Source organism: Monodelphis domestica, chromosome 2, assembly GCF_027887165.1.
Source record: "Monodelphis domestica isolate mMonDom1 chromosome 2, mMonDom1.pri, whole genome shotgun sequence".
Taxonomy (NCBI): Eukaryota; Metazoa; Chordata; class Mammalia; order Didelphimorphia; family Didelphidae; genus Monodelphis; species Monodelphis domestica.
The window spans coordinates 300,218,813-300,231,353 of record NC_077228.1 but is presented as its reverse complement, the minus strand read 5'-3'; the positions used below and the strand labels follow the sequence as shown (position 1 = coordinate 300,231,353).

Below are 12,541 nucleotides of genomic sequence, written 5' to 3'. Positions count from 1 at the left end.
TGGTAAATAAACATTTCTGGGCTTTAGCTTTACATGCAGTAAGTGCTTAATATGTGTAATGGGTGGAATTGCCTTTTAGCCTAACAGTATTTCTGTGATAGTCATAGGAAGGGGACAAATGTGGTCCAGGGGGTCAGTATCTTACCCAAACTCATAGATGGAGTCAGTTGCTGATTTCTAGTCCATTGTAGTGATGCTAACGGATCAGATCTCTTTATGATAAGTTCAATCCCACAAACATCCTCAATGCTGAAACATTTGTATGTGATGGGCCATTTGTTTGAGAAACAGACCACATTGAAATGGCATACACTATATTAAAATCCACTGGGGTTGTTGCATTCCAGTTATATCCCCAGTGCCTGGTACGCCCTATGTACCTAATAAGCACTTTGATTGATGAGGAAAAACACAATTATCAACTGCATGAAGGCTTTCCACAAGCCAAATGATTAAGGGTCGTCAGTCAACAAGCATTATTAAAAGCATTACTGCTTGCCAGGCAATGTGCTAGAAACTGGAGTTACAAAGAATAGCAAAAACAGTCCCTCCCAGAGTCTGTGCTCCCGTGGGGAGATAATACATAAATCAGGCATATAAAAGATACACCCAGAGGAGATAGAAGGTAATGTAAGGGGGAGAACCAGGAAAGGACTCTGTTAGATGGAAGGGGGAGAACCAGGAAAGGACTCTGTTAGATGGAAGGCTTTGACCTGAGTCTGAAAGGAAGCCTGGAAGCTCAAAGGGAGACATTCTAGCTGTGGGAACATGGAGATGGGAGAGGAATAGGTGTCATCATAGAACTGCAAATAGACTGAGGTTGCTGGATCAAGCACCCAGGAAATGTGGCCTCTCTCCTAAGCAGAAGGGCTTGGGAATATGGGGGCATTTCAGTACAACAAACAAGCCCCATCAGTGGCATCCATCCTCACAAGGCCTGGCCAGTAGTAGCCCACTTTGGGGGGCTTATAAAGCCCCTCTGTGAGCCAGCTCTGAGGGATGGGCCTGTGGACCTGGGCTCCTTCAGGAAGAGCCCAAAGGAATCTTAGAGGTTATTCTACAGGTGTGGAAACAGGCCAGAGTGTTCCAGTGCTTTTTCTGGGCATGCCGGGAGTAAGAAGAGCTGGAATGCAGACCCAGGTTTTTGGCCTCCACATCTAGCACTCTTTCTACTACATTACATTATCCCCTTCTTTTCTCTGGCAATAGGAGGAAGGAAAGAAAGATTTATCTCATGTCTACTCTTGTGCTAGCTGCTGTGCTGTGTAAGCACTGTACAAGTTATCTCATTTGATCCTTTCAGCAACCCTACGAGGTAGTGGCTATCATCATCCCCATTTTACAGTTGGAGGTTAAGTGACTAACCCAGGGTCACATAGCTGGTAGTAGCTGAGGCCTGACTTGAAATTAGATCTTCCTGGCTCCAGGCCCAATGCTGTATCCACCCAGCCACCTGAGTGTTGCTTCCCTGGGTGTGTTTCAGCCATATGAGAAATCTTCTCAGCCCTGAGGGATCTCCCAGATCCACAGGGGCTGGAACCAAGATGTTCCTCTTTTTTGTTGATAGAGACAGAAGAGTCAGGGGACTAGGAAGGCCCCTCTGTTATTCAGGCCCTTGTGAATGGCAGACCCTCCATTGCCACTTACTATTCAGCTCACACTGGGGTTTAGAGGGCCCAGGACCTGGCTGTGAGCATTTCACATGCATGCGAGAATGGCCACTGGAGCTGTGCCTTGGAGGAGGGGCAGCCCCTCTGTCTTCTTACAAAGTGTTGCCTCATTGCTCTGAATCACATTTTTTTCTTCAGATACCACCCATACATTCTTCTCCTCCCTTCTTCATGCTCTCTCCCACAAAGGAACACTTTTAGACTGGGTTTAGAGGCCAAACTAGGATGATTTTTTTTTTTTAAGCCCTTGGAGTAAATGAAATGTTTAGCCATTTTCATCATTGTCTTTTCCCCATTATCCTCTTGAGGGATTCCTTCTCCCTCCCTTAAGGATTCTATTAAACAGTAGGAATAGTAATTAATTGGGGGGGGGGGGACAGAAAGCACTTTTGGGAAGCTCTGTACTGCCTTTTATCAGAGTGGAGGCCAACATTATTCTTTTCTTCTTAACACACTCTTCAGGAAGCAGGCTCAAAGAGTTACTCTTCCTCTCAGGTAGAAAATGCCAGGGGCACCAATACCTAAGGACAGCAGAAATGTGAAGTGTTTTTACCAGACGAGTACTCTGGAATTTTTTTTTTTAAGGATATTAAGAAACATCTACTAATGTGGAGAAGAAAAAAGTTCTTTGCTTTTTATTGTTCAATTAATTAGCATTTATTTTCTTTCCATACCAAACCACCTCCCCCCCAATAAGAAAATAAAACCCTTGTAACAGATATGCATAGTATATAAAGTCACAAAAAACAATTCCCACCTTGCCCTTGTTTAAAAATGAATTGTCTCATTCTAGATCTTGAAGCTATCACCCTGAGTATGTGAGTAGGTATTTGCTTCATGGTCTGTCTTCTGGAGTCTTAGTTGGTTTCTCCATTTATCAGAGTTAAAAGTTTTTAAAGTTGTTCATTTCTGTTATGTTGGATGTTATTGTTGTATAAATTATTCTCTTGGTCTGCTTACTTGACTCTGGATCAGTTCATACAGGTCTCCCAGGTTTCTCTGAAGCTTTCTCTTTCATTATTCTTGATGGCACACTACTATTATTGCATTCCTATTTGTTCAGACATTCCCCTATTTTGGGGCACTTCTTAGCTTCCAGTTCAGAAGTAAAAAGCAATTATTTTTTAAATAATGTTATTCTAACTTGGAGAAGTAATCCTTCTGGCTAACTATTCCCACCTTATTAATAACCAAGTTGAAGTTTCTGTTTGGTCTTCTTTCCAGCCTTTTTCATTGATTTTTAGGGGAAAAGATTTCAAAGGGTAGGAAAAGCCCTTCTTTTCTCTAAAGAGTTCTCTTGGGCCACGGATTCAGTATTGGAGGGATCCCAGAGATCAACCCCCTCATTTTACAGATGAGAAAACTGAAGCCTACAGATCTCATAACTTTGGAGATTTAAGTTGGAAGGGGCCTCAGGAACTCTCTGCATTGTCTTCATCATTAGGTGGTATGGTAAGTTGGATAGAGCTCTGGCCTTAGAGTCAAGAAGAACTAGCTTCACTTCCCATCCCAGACACTTCCTAGCTCTGTGATTCCAAGCAAATACCTTAACCTCTCTAGGCCTCAGTTTCCTCATCTATAAATTTAAAGGGTTGAGATTGATGGCCTCTAGGATGTCTCAGCTTTAAGTCCTTGATTCCTATAGAAGTCATCATTTTATAGATGAAGAAAATGAGATCAAGAGAATTAAAGGATCAGATCATAGATTTAGAGCTAGATGCTACTTCAGAGGACATCTAATCCAACCTCCCCGTTTTACTAATGAAGAAACTGAGGCTAGGTGTGAAATGATTTCCACAAGGATTAGGTTTTAGAGCTAGAATTCCAATCCAGGTCCTCTGTTTATTAAACAAACATTTCTTCAGGACTTGTTTGCTCACATAACTTCTAAAATAATTTCATTGTAATTGATGAATAAAAATATATCCCAAGATTTATTTAGAAAAGGAGTTAATAATGGTTGTGATAAACTTCATTATCTTAGGCTTTTAGCTTCCTGGGGCTATATTTCAGGGGCCATGATTTATATTATAGTGTATACGAGTCCAACAAACAATGGGCTGTTAGGACCAAGTTTAAGTATTTTCTTTGTTCATAAAAGGAGGTGGGGGGGGGGAAGTACTTATTGGGAGAAGGTGGGACACTTCTAAATTAGGCCCATTTAACTAAACCATTATCAAGTCAGGGAAGAACTTGAGAGGGTCAGCCAGTCTGACAGGCTATTTGCAGAGAAGATTCAGGTCTGGAGGCTGCAGCTAGCTAAGGGCATTCTATCACAGGTCCTTCTGTTGTGTCCGGCCTTTGTCGTTCCCCCCCCTCCCCCCACAGTGGCAGCCTCTGAAGTTAACCCCTTGGGCTCCTGAGGCATGTGACCACTCCTCCTCAGGCAGCTGTTTGGCCAGCCCTCTGGAAAAGCCTGCTCACTCACTAACCCATGAGTCATTTCTTCTCCAGCTCCCACTTATCCTCTTCTTCCCCCCCCCCTCCACCCCCTCTTTTTGCCTCCCCGAGTTCCAGACCTAGTGGACTGGACGGGCTCCCCCTTTGCAATTAGGCAGCATTTTTCTGTTGAGATCTCTTTGTTTGTTGGTTTCAGAGTTTCCATAGTTTAGTTTCCTGAACAAACAGGCCACTAAGCTGAAGAAAGTTTGCATTTAACATGTAAAGATGGCTGTGTGTGACTTCAGATTTCCCTCCAGGCTTTCTGTCCTCACTTGGCCTGTCTTTTGAGGGCAGGAATTCCTCCTCCACCGTGGATTTCCACAGACAGATCCACAAATAACATTTTTGTTATAGTACCACTTCCTTTAGGAAGTCTGTCTTACCTCCTTGGGGGTTTTTCCCCACCCTGAAACTGGCTAAAGGCTCCCCACCCTTCATGGAGGGAGGCTGCAGGCTGGCATTTCAGAACACAATTATCAGGAATCACACTGAGGTGATGAAGGTAGAGAATGGGGTGTGGAGGATAGATCAACTACAGAGACAAATGCCTCCCTGGCTCTCCTGTGGTGGACCTGGTGAGGAGGGGAGGCTGTAGTCAGGAAGGGTTGTATGATCTTTTAGAATGAGCTGTTCCTGAGAACTCTGTGTTTAAAAAAAGGAAAATAGTTCTGTTCCTTCCCCACCTTCAGATACTGGTTTTCTGCAGAGGGTCTCATTCCTTCCCTTCCTCTGTTAACTGTATATATCATTCTGATCTGATTTACTAAAATAGTACCAGACAATCGACCTTCTGGTCTGGTACTTTTTTGGGGGGGGGGTCACTTAGTTGTTTCCAACTCTTTATGACACAATTTGAGATGTTCCTGGCAAAGATACTGGGGTAGTTTGCCATTTATTTCTCCAGCTTATTTGACAGATGAAGAAACTGAGGCAAACAGGGTAAAGTGACTTTCTCAGGACCACACAACTAGCAAGGGTCTGAGGTCAGATTTGATCTCTGGTCTTCCCGATTCCAGGCCTAGCACTCTATCCAATGCACTGCCTAGTTGCAGAATGGCAACAGTACAAGGGAAATGTGAGATACCCAAATCTAGAGACGTTTCCATCCCAAGTACTCAAATGAGTCAGACCTAGAGATAGGAGGTGCTGTGTTCAATTCTGGTCTTAGACACTTCCTAGCTGTGTGATCCTGGGCAAGTCACTTTACCCTTATTGTCTAGCCCTTACTGCTCTTCTGCCTTGGAACCAATACTTAGAATTGAGTCTAAGACAGAAGGTAAGGGTTTTAAAAGGGGGTGGGGGGGGGGGAGAACTAACAAAGAAAAACAGTAGGTTTTTTTTAGGGAGTATCAAATTGTTGGAGGGAGACATTATATTACAATGAAAAAAACACTAAATAGGGAAGCAAGACCTGAGGTTTTTTCTGTATCTGCTTTTAACTAACTGCTAGTTGACAGTTATTTATAAAGCTCCTTTGGTGTGCTTAGCACTGTGCTAGGTGCTGAGAATACAAATACAAAGAATGTAAACAATTCCTATTCACAAGGAGCTTATGTTCTAATGGTCCAGAGAGCAAATACATATAACATTCACTTGGTTTTTGCAACCTTAGAGTCATCTTCAATTCCCAACACTCCCTATCCCACATCTCCAGCTGCCAAATACTGTTGATTCAGTCTCCAGAATCTCTCTCCCATTGAGGACCCTCTCTTCCTTCCTGCCTTCCTTCTTCCCTTCTCTCCCCTTCTGTCTTAGTATCATTTCTAAGACAGAAGAGTGATAAGGACTAAGCCATTGAAGTTGGGTGTCTTGCCCAGGGTCCTAAGGTTAGGAAGTATCCAAGGCCAAGTTTGAACTTTGACTTCCCAATTCTAGGCCTGGTGCTGTCATATTTCACCTGGCTCTTGGCAGTAGCATAACTGGTGTCTCTGCCTTGTCTCCCTCCCCTCTAATCTGTCCATGTGGCTGCCAAATGGATTTTGCCTCAGCATAAGCTTTCTCCGCTTAACAAATGTTACCTCTAGGATCAAATACAAACTTTTGTTGAGCTTTTAAAACCTTGTATAATTTCACTGTGACCTCTTTGGCCAGCTTCATTAGCTATTGTCTCCCCTTCATACAGTCTTTGAGCCAACTAAACTGATCTTTTCATTGTTCCCCACATACTCCATGCTATCTTTTGTCTCTGCACAAGTTGCCCCCAGGCCTGGAAGGCTCTTTTTTCCTTCTTCCTACCTCTCAGAATTCCTACTTTTCTTCAAAGCTGAGTTGAAGCACCATTTTACATGAAGCCTCTCCTTAGCTTTCCAGTGCTTAGTGCTTTCCCCCCCTCAAAAAAAATCACCCTGATTTGTATGCATTTAATAAATGCCTTCTTGAATAATCTGTACCTGAGTTGCCTCTTTGCAAAATTAGTAAATTGGACTAAATAATTTCTATGGTCTCTTACATTTTAAAACTTCATAACTTGATGAGAAAGTGGTCTTGTTCAGCACCTTGTAAGTGACTACTATTTTTCAAATCTTGGGGGATTTTGTCCCTGTTTTATAAGTACAGAAACTGAGGCATGAAAATTATATGTGTGATTTATATATTATTATCTCAGTTCCTGCCTTCAGAGAGCTCACTTTCTACTCTACAGTTTCTACCTCTCCATAATTTTTTATAAAGAAATTATGCTAGTGGTGGATAGAGAATCAGACTTGGAATCTAGAGGACCTGGATTCAAATCTGGCATCAGACACTTCCTAGCTGTGTGACTCTGGGCAAGCCATTTAATCCCTACTGCTTGGCCCTTACTTCTCTTCTTCCTTAGAACTAAGAGTATTGATTCTTAAGGCAGAAGGTAAAGTTTTTTATTTTTATTTATTTTTTCCTTTTATTATTTAGAAAATTTTCCATGGTTACATAATTCATGATTCTGCCCCCCACCCCACCCTCTTCCTTCCTTGTCCCAAATCCAAGCAATTCCAAGCATTTCCACTGGTTATCCATGTATCATTGTTCAAAACCTATTTCCATATTATTCAAATTTTTAGTAGAGCAATTCTTTAACACCAAAAGCCCAATCATATCCCTATCAAACTACATGATCGATCACATATTTTTCTAATGCATGTCTGTTCCCACAATTCTTTCTCTGGGTGTGGATAGCATTTTTTCTCTCATAAGTTCCTCTGGATTGTCCTGGGTCATTGCCTTGCCTAGTAGAAAAGTCTATTACATTTGATTGTGCCACAAGGTATCGGTCTCTGTGTAATGTTCTCCTGGTTCTGCTCCTTTTACTCTATATCAATTCCTGGATGTCGTTCCAGTTCACACAGAATTCCTCCAGTTCATTATTTCTTTGATCACAATACATCACCAACAGATACCACAATTTGTTCAGCTATTCCCCAATCGATAGACACCCCCTTGTCTGCTAGAATTTTTTTTGCCACCACAAAGAGCATGCCTATAAATATTTTTGTACAAGTCTTTTCCCTATTATCTCTTTGGGGTACCAACCCAGCAGTGGTATGGCTGGATCAAAGGGCAGGAAGTCTTTTAAAACCCTTTGTGCATAACAAATTGTCTCCAGAATGGTTGGACTAATTCACAACCCTACCAGCTGTGTTTTGGTATCCCAATTTTGCCCAACATTTATTAATGTCCTTTGCTGCCATATTGGCCAGTCTGCTAGATGTGAGGTGGCACCTCATAGTTGTTTTAATTTGCATTTCTCTAATCAGGAGGGATTTAGAATATTTTTTCATGTGCTTATTGTTAGTGTTGATTTCATCAAGTGAAAACTGCCTATTCATATCCTTTGACCATTTGTTGATTGGGGAATGGCTTGATTTTTTTGTAAATTTGACTTAGTTAAGTGAAGAGTTTTTGAAAAGAAAAAATAAAGAAAACAGTCAGACCCATGCACAAAGAAGACTCATATCAAGGGATAGTGATACAAAGAGCTCTGAATCAGTTTCTCTTTATCCCTATTCTGAAATATAACTGCTACTAGTCATAATCATTGTCCCTCAGCTCTTCTAAAAGGTTCTTGAACAGGTGGCTACAGCTGGTCTGAAGGTTGCTCTTTTCCCAAATGACCTTTTTATTCATATTGTGTTCACTGGTTATTATACATAAGAAAATTTACATTTTCATGGCACTTTAGAATTTTTCACATCTCTTTTTTGAGTCTCATATCAGTCCAGTGCACTAGATAAACAAGTGTTATTGGCTCTGTTTTACAAATAAAAAAACCAAGCCACAGAAATTAAGTGACTTCCTAACCCTGGACAAGTAATTTAATCCTGTTTACCTAGTCTTTGCCTTTCTATTTTAGACTTATTAAGACAGAAAAGTAAGACTTTTTTTTAAGAAAGAAAGAAATTGTGACTTGACTATGGTCACACACCTGGTAATTTGACGAAATGAGATTTAAATCCAGGTCTCCCTGATTCTGAATCTGCCACTGGCTTTTCTGTGCCATGTTGCCTTCTCATTCATTCTTTTGGTTGGAATTTTTTGCTAATGAAAGAAGGGTAATAAGTTTGTTTCCCACATGAAGACTTCAGGTTCCTGTAAAATGAGGACTCATCGAGGGCACTAGTGATATTTAGTCTGAGGAAGACAAGACTTAGGGGAGCTGTGAGTACTGACTTTGAATATCCCAAGGACTTTTATGTAGAAATAGGTTTAGACTTACGTGTTCTATTTGCCCCCAGAGGGCAGAATCAGGAACTTTAGATGGAAGTTACAAAGAGATGTTGTAGGCTTATTCTTAGTATTCCAGTAGTCTTGGTGTATAGGGCTATCCCAAAGTAAAACACAAACTACCTTGGGAAGCATTTGAATCACCTTCATTGAGGTCTTTAAACAAAGGCTAGAGGACTACCAGTTGGATAAATTGTGTGTGTGGGTGGGGTAATCCTTTTTTTCAGGAACACTTTAGGCCAGATGACTTTGGGGTTCCCTTCTAACTCCAATTCTGTAAATTTTTGGAAAGGCCAGTGAAAACTATTAAGGGCAAATATCCTATTAACCAAGATTCAGTAGCATCATCTTTGTATTCTTGAATTTGTCTTTACATATTGAGGCTAAGAATTAAAGATCACTGATATGCTCTTTTCACTAAACCCTCTTGACCTTCTATTACCTTTATTCGTAATCCAGTTTACTTGCACTGTGGTCTTCTTGGCTCCAAAGGAGATCTCTTAAATACTGTATACACATAATACTGAAGCAGCTAGGTTGTGTAGTAAAGAGGACCTTGGCTTGGGTCAGGAAGACCTAGGTTCAGATCCTCCTCAGACATGTATTAGATCTCAGGAATCCTAGGAGAGGAGTAAAATTCTCAAGTCATTTGGAAAGAAAAGAACTAAGATTTCTGTTACCACATGGGTAGTGGTATGAAAAGTGAAATGGGCTTCTTAATTTTTCCAATGGAATATGGCTATTAGAAGCAGAAATGACCCCTATAGTATTTCTCAGGTTTGTTTCTCTAATTCTTGTCTTTTATTTCCCCCTATAGGAAGGATACTTAACAAATCCAAGAAGTCTGTGGGAGAACTACCCTCATGTGTATCTCCCGTAAGTATTCCCATGGCCCATTACTCAGGGCAATATTTTGCTAGTCCACTAGTTTCTTCTATGAGGAAATTACTAGAAGAGTTCCCCAGCCAATAGGGACTTAGACTGGATCATGCATACCCCGGCTCCTTTAATATGTTGTTAGAGATAAATTGTTGGCATTGCATGTTGAAAATGAATTGTTTCTTCCAAAAATGCTTTGAGGACAAAGTTGATTCCTGGCCTTCTAAATGTGAAGGGTCTTTAAATCCATTCCCTGCTACCAGAAATGACTTCACCCAAAACATATTAGGCAAATATATACATAAAGGTCTTCAAATTTGACACTGCCCCTTGGGGGATCCCTTAGTCAGTTGATTTTTATCTCTATCCTTCCTTTTATAGCATAAGTCCATTTTTTTCCCTTATTTGGTCTTTCATGAATTTCTTTTTCTTCTCTGCATTACTGATCCTTTAGCATTCATTTCCTCTAAAACCCTGCCCCCAAAAAGCTCAAAGCTACGCCATCAGGTACAAGTCCTACCACAATAATAAAAGCTACAACCTGGCAGAGTGGTTAAAGTACTAGATCTGGAATTGGGAAGACCTAGGTTCAAATTCTACCTTTGACATTTACTAGCTGTGTGATCACAGGCAAGCTACTAAACCTCTGTATGCCTCAACTTCCTCACTGTAAAATGAGGCATTGGCCTTTTAAGATCTTTCTATCTCAAAGTTGATGATCCAATATATCTGACAATGCCCTGGAGGAAAATCAGCCAGCCAGGAACCAGACTGGCCAATATAAATTTGGAGAGATCTTGTGGTCCGAGGGTTGGCTTCCAATTGATAGTTTTCTAGCCTAAGAGACTAAGGAAGATTATTCATTAAATCTAGATTATGGGCATTGTTGCCTATGTGGTGGAAAAATACTACTGACAGTGGTACAATTGTGGTTTCTTTTTAAGTATTAAGTAAGTGAGGTTTGTTTAAGTAATTAAGATAAATAACCTATAACCTTTGCTATCAGCTCCTTTCCAACACTTTAATCATTTGTGGTATTCTTCTTAAATTCTTAAATTCCATTTAAAGGGAGTATGGTAGGTGGGGAGGTACATGGAATATAGAGGAAGCCATAAAGTAGACCACATATGAGAGTGACAGTATGTGTCGCCCCCCAAAATATAGGGTCGTACAATTGTGTTTTTGTTCTCGATTAATCTAGCAAGGCCTAAATGACCTCCTCTGGAACTAAGATACCTTGTGTTCAGATCTAATTTGTGACTCCACCTATGTGATGTTGGTTTAATCACTGAATTCCCCTGGGCCTCACAGTTTCCTCATCTCTAAAATGAAGGGGATTAGATAGGAAGACCTCTGAGCTCCTTCCCAGCTTGAGATCTATGGTCCTGTGAACCCTGTTGTGAATAGACCCAGACTTCTCCATGCCTCTTGCTCTTGTGTTCCAGCTTTCAAGTGAAGTTTTTTTACCTTTGCCAGTTGGCATACTGGCTACATGCCCTACCAGAGCTGTACTTCCAGAAGGTACGGAAGGTGAGTAGCTCTTGATTCTTATTCCTTTTCTCAGAATGGCATAGTTGGGCCATCTTCCCTTTCTCAATGTTCCAAAGGCCTCTCCCCATTTTGCTTCCCAGCAGCACTCTTGTTTTCCCCCTGGGAAGCAGAGGTCATCGAGTGGCCCTTGACCTGTTTTTCTTAGGGTTTGTTTGAAATTCTGGACATCCATCAGGATTAGTTTAATTTGCAGTTCTCATGATGATAAACCATTTACTCTGGGGATTTTCTTATTTTTCACTCTTTCCTTCTCTTCCTGCCTTCCTCTACTAAATCACGAAGCATGTCCCCTCTGGCTACCAAATTGTTTGGAAAGGTTTCGATGAACATATCCTTCCAGCAATTTCTTCATAATTTCCTTCAGCCTTGCTGCCAGGAACATCTTCATAGTCTGTTCCATCTCCACCCATTACTCACCCTTTTTCCCTCAAGTCAGAGCTACTGCTGGCCCCTCTCAATGGTCACTGCTAAGCCAGTCTTTTCCCCTTGTACTGACTGCAAACAGGGTGCTAAGCTGGATAGCTCCAGACCCATCCCATCCTCTACTTAGCTCTGCCCCCCATAGCTTCATCCTTTGGTTATTGGGAGGGAAAAATTCACAGTTTGGTTGTTTCTGTTTCCAGGAGGAGATTCCACGTCAGCTACAATACATTTGTCTGTACCTGGTCCACATAGCTGGAGCGTACCTCTTAAAGTGAGTGGAGCCGCAGAGCCCTCTGTGGCTGTGTTCCTGCCACAAGGTGACAGGAGGTTGATGTCAACAGAGCTTATTCCTTTGAGATTCTCCACTTCTGATTATCAGTGTATGAGAAGGACCTCAGTCACTTGCTAGCTGTGTCACCCTGGTCAAGTCACTTAGCCCTGCTTGCCTCAGTTTCCTCATCTGTCATATGAGGTGGAGAAGGAAATGGCAAACCATTCCAGCATGTCTGCCAAGAAAACCCAAAATGAGATCATAAAGAGTCAGATAAGATTGAAACGACTTAAACAACAACAAAGAAGATCTTAAAGCACGGCTACTCTGGACCTTGGTTTCCTCCTCTATAAATAAGATGAAGGAATTGGATTAAATGATTTTTAAGGTTTAAAGCTCTGTGACTTGATAAATCATAGTCATAAAGCTGGAGGAAACCTTAGAGGCCATCTAATCCAACCCTCTTCATTTTATAGATGAAAAATGGAGAACTTGATTGCCCAAAATTACTGAAGTATTAAACAGAAGGTTCATAATTTGAACCTAACTCTTCTAGCTCTAAATCCATCCCTTTTTCCACATTGCTGAGAGGTAGTTCTTTAATTGA

At 41.2% G+C, this 12,541-nt stretch overlaps 1 protein-coding gene across 2 annotated transcripts in view; it reads left to right on the top strand.

Moving 5' to 3' along the window:
- Nucleotides 1-12,541, top strand: part of TRAM2 (translocation associated membrane protein 2) — a 111,322-nt gene that overhangs the window by 88,356 nt on the left and 10,425 nt on the right. For both annotated transcript variants that reach the window (XM_056818398.1, XM_056818397.1), the window contains exons 5-7: nt 9,628-9,686; nt 11,135-11,219; nt 11,864-11,934. In XM_056818398.1, coding sequence (XP_056674376.1) covers nt 9,628-9,686; nt 11,135-11,219; nt 11,864-11,934 — 215 coding nt within the window. The remainder of the gene's footprint in view (nt 1-9,627; nt 9,687-11,134; nt 11,220-11,863; nt 11,935-12,541) is intronic.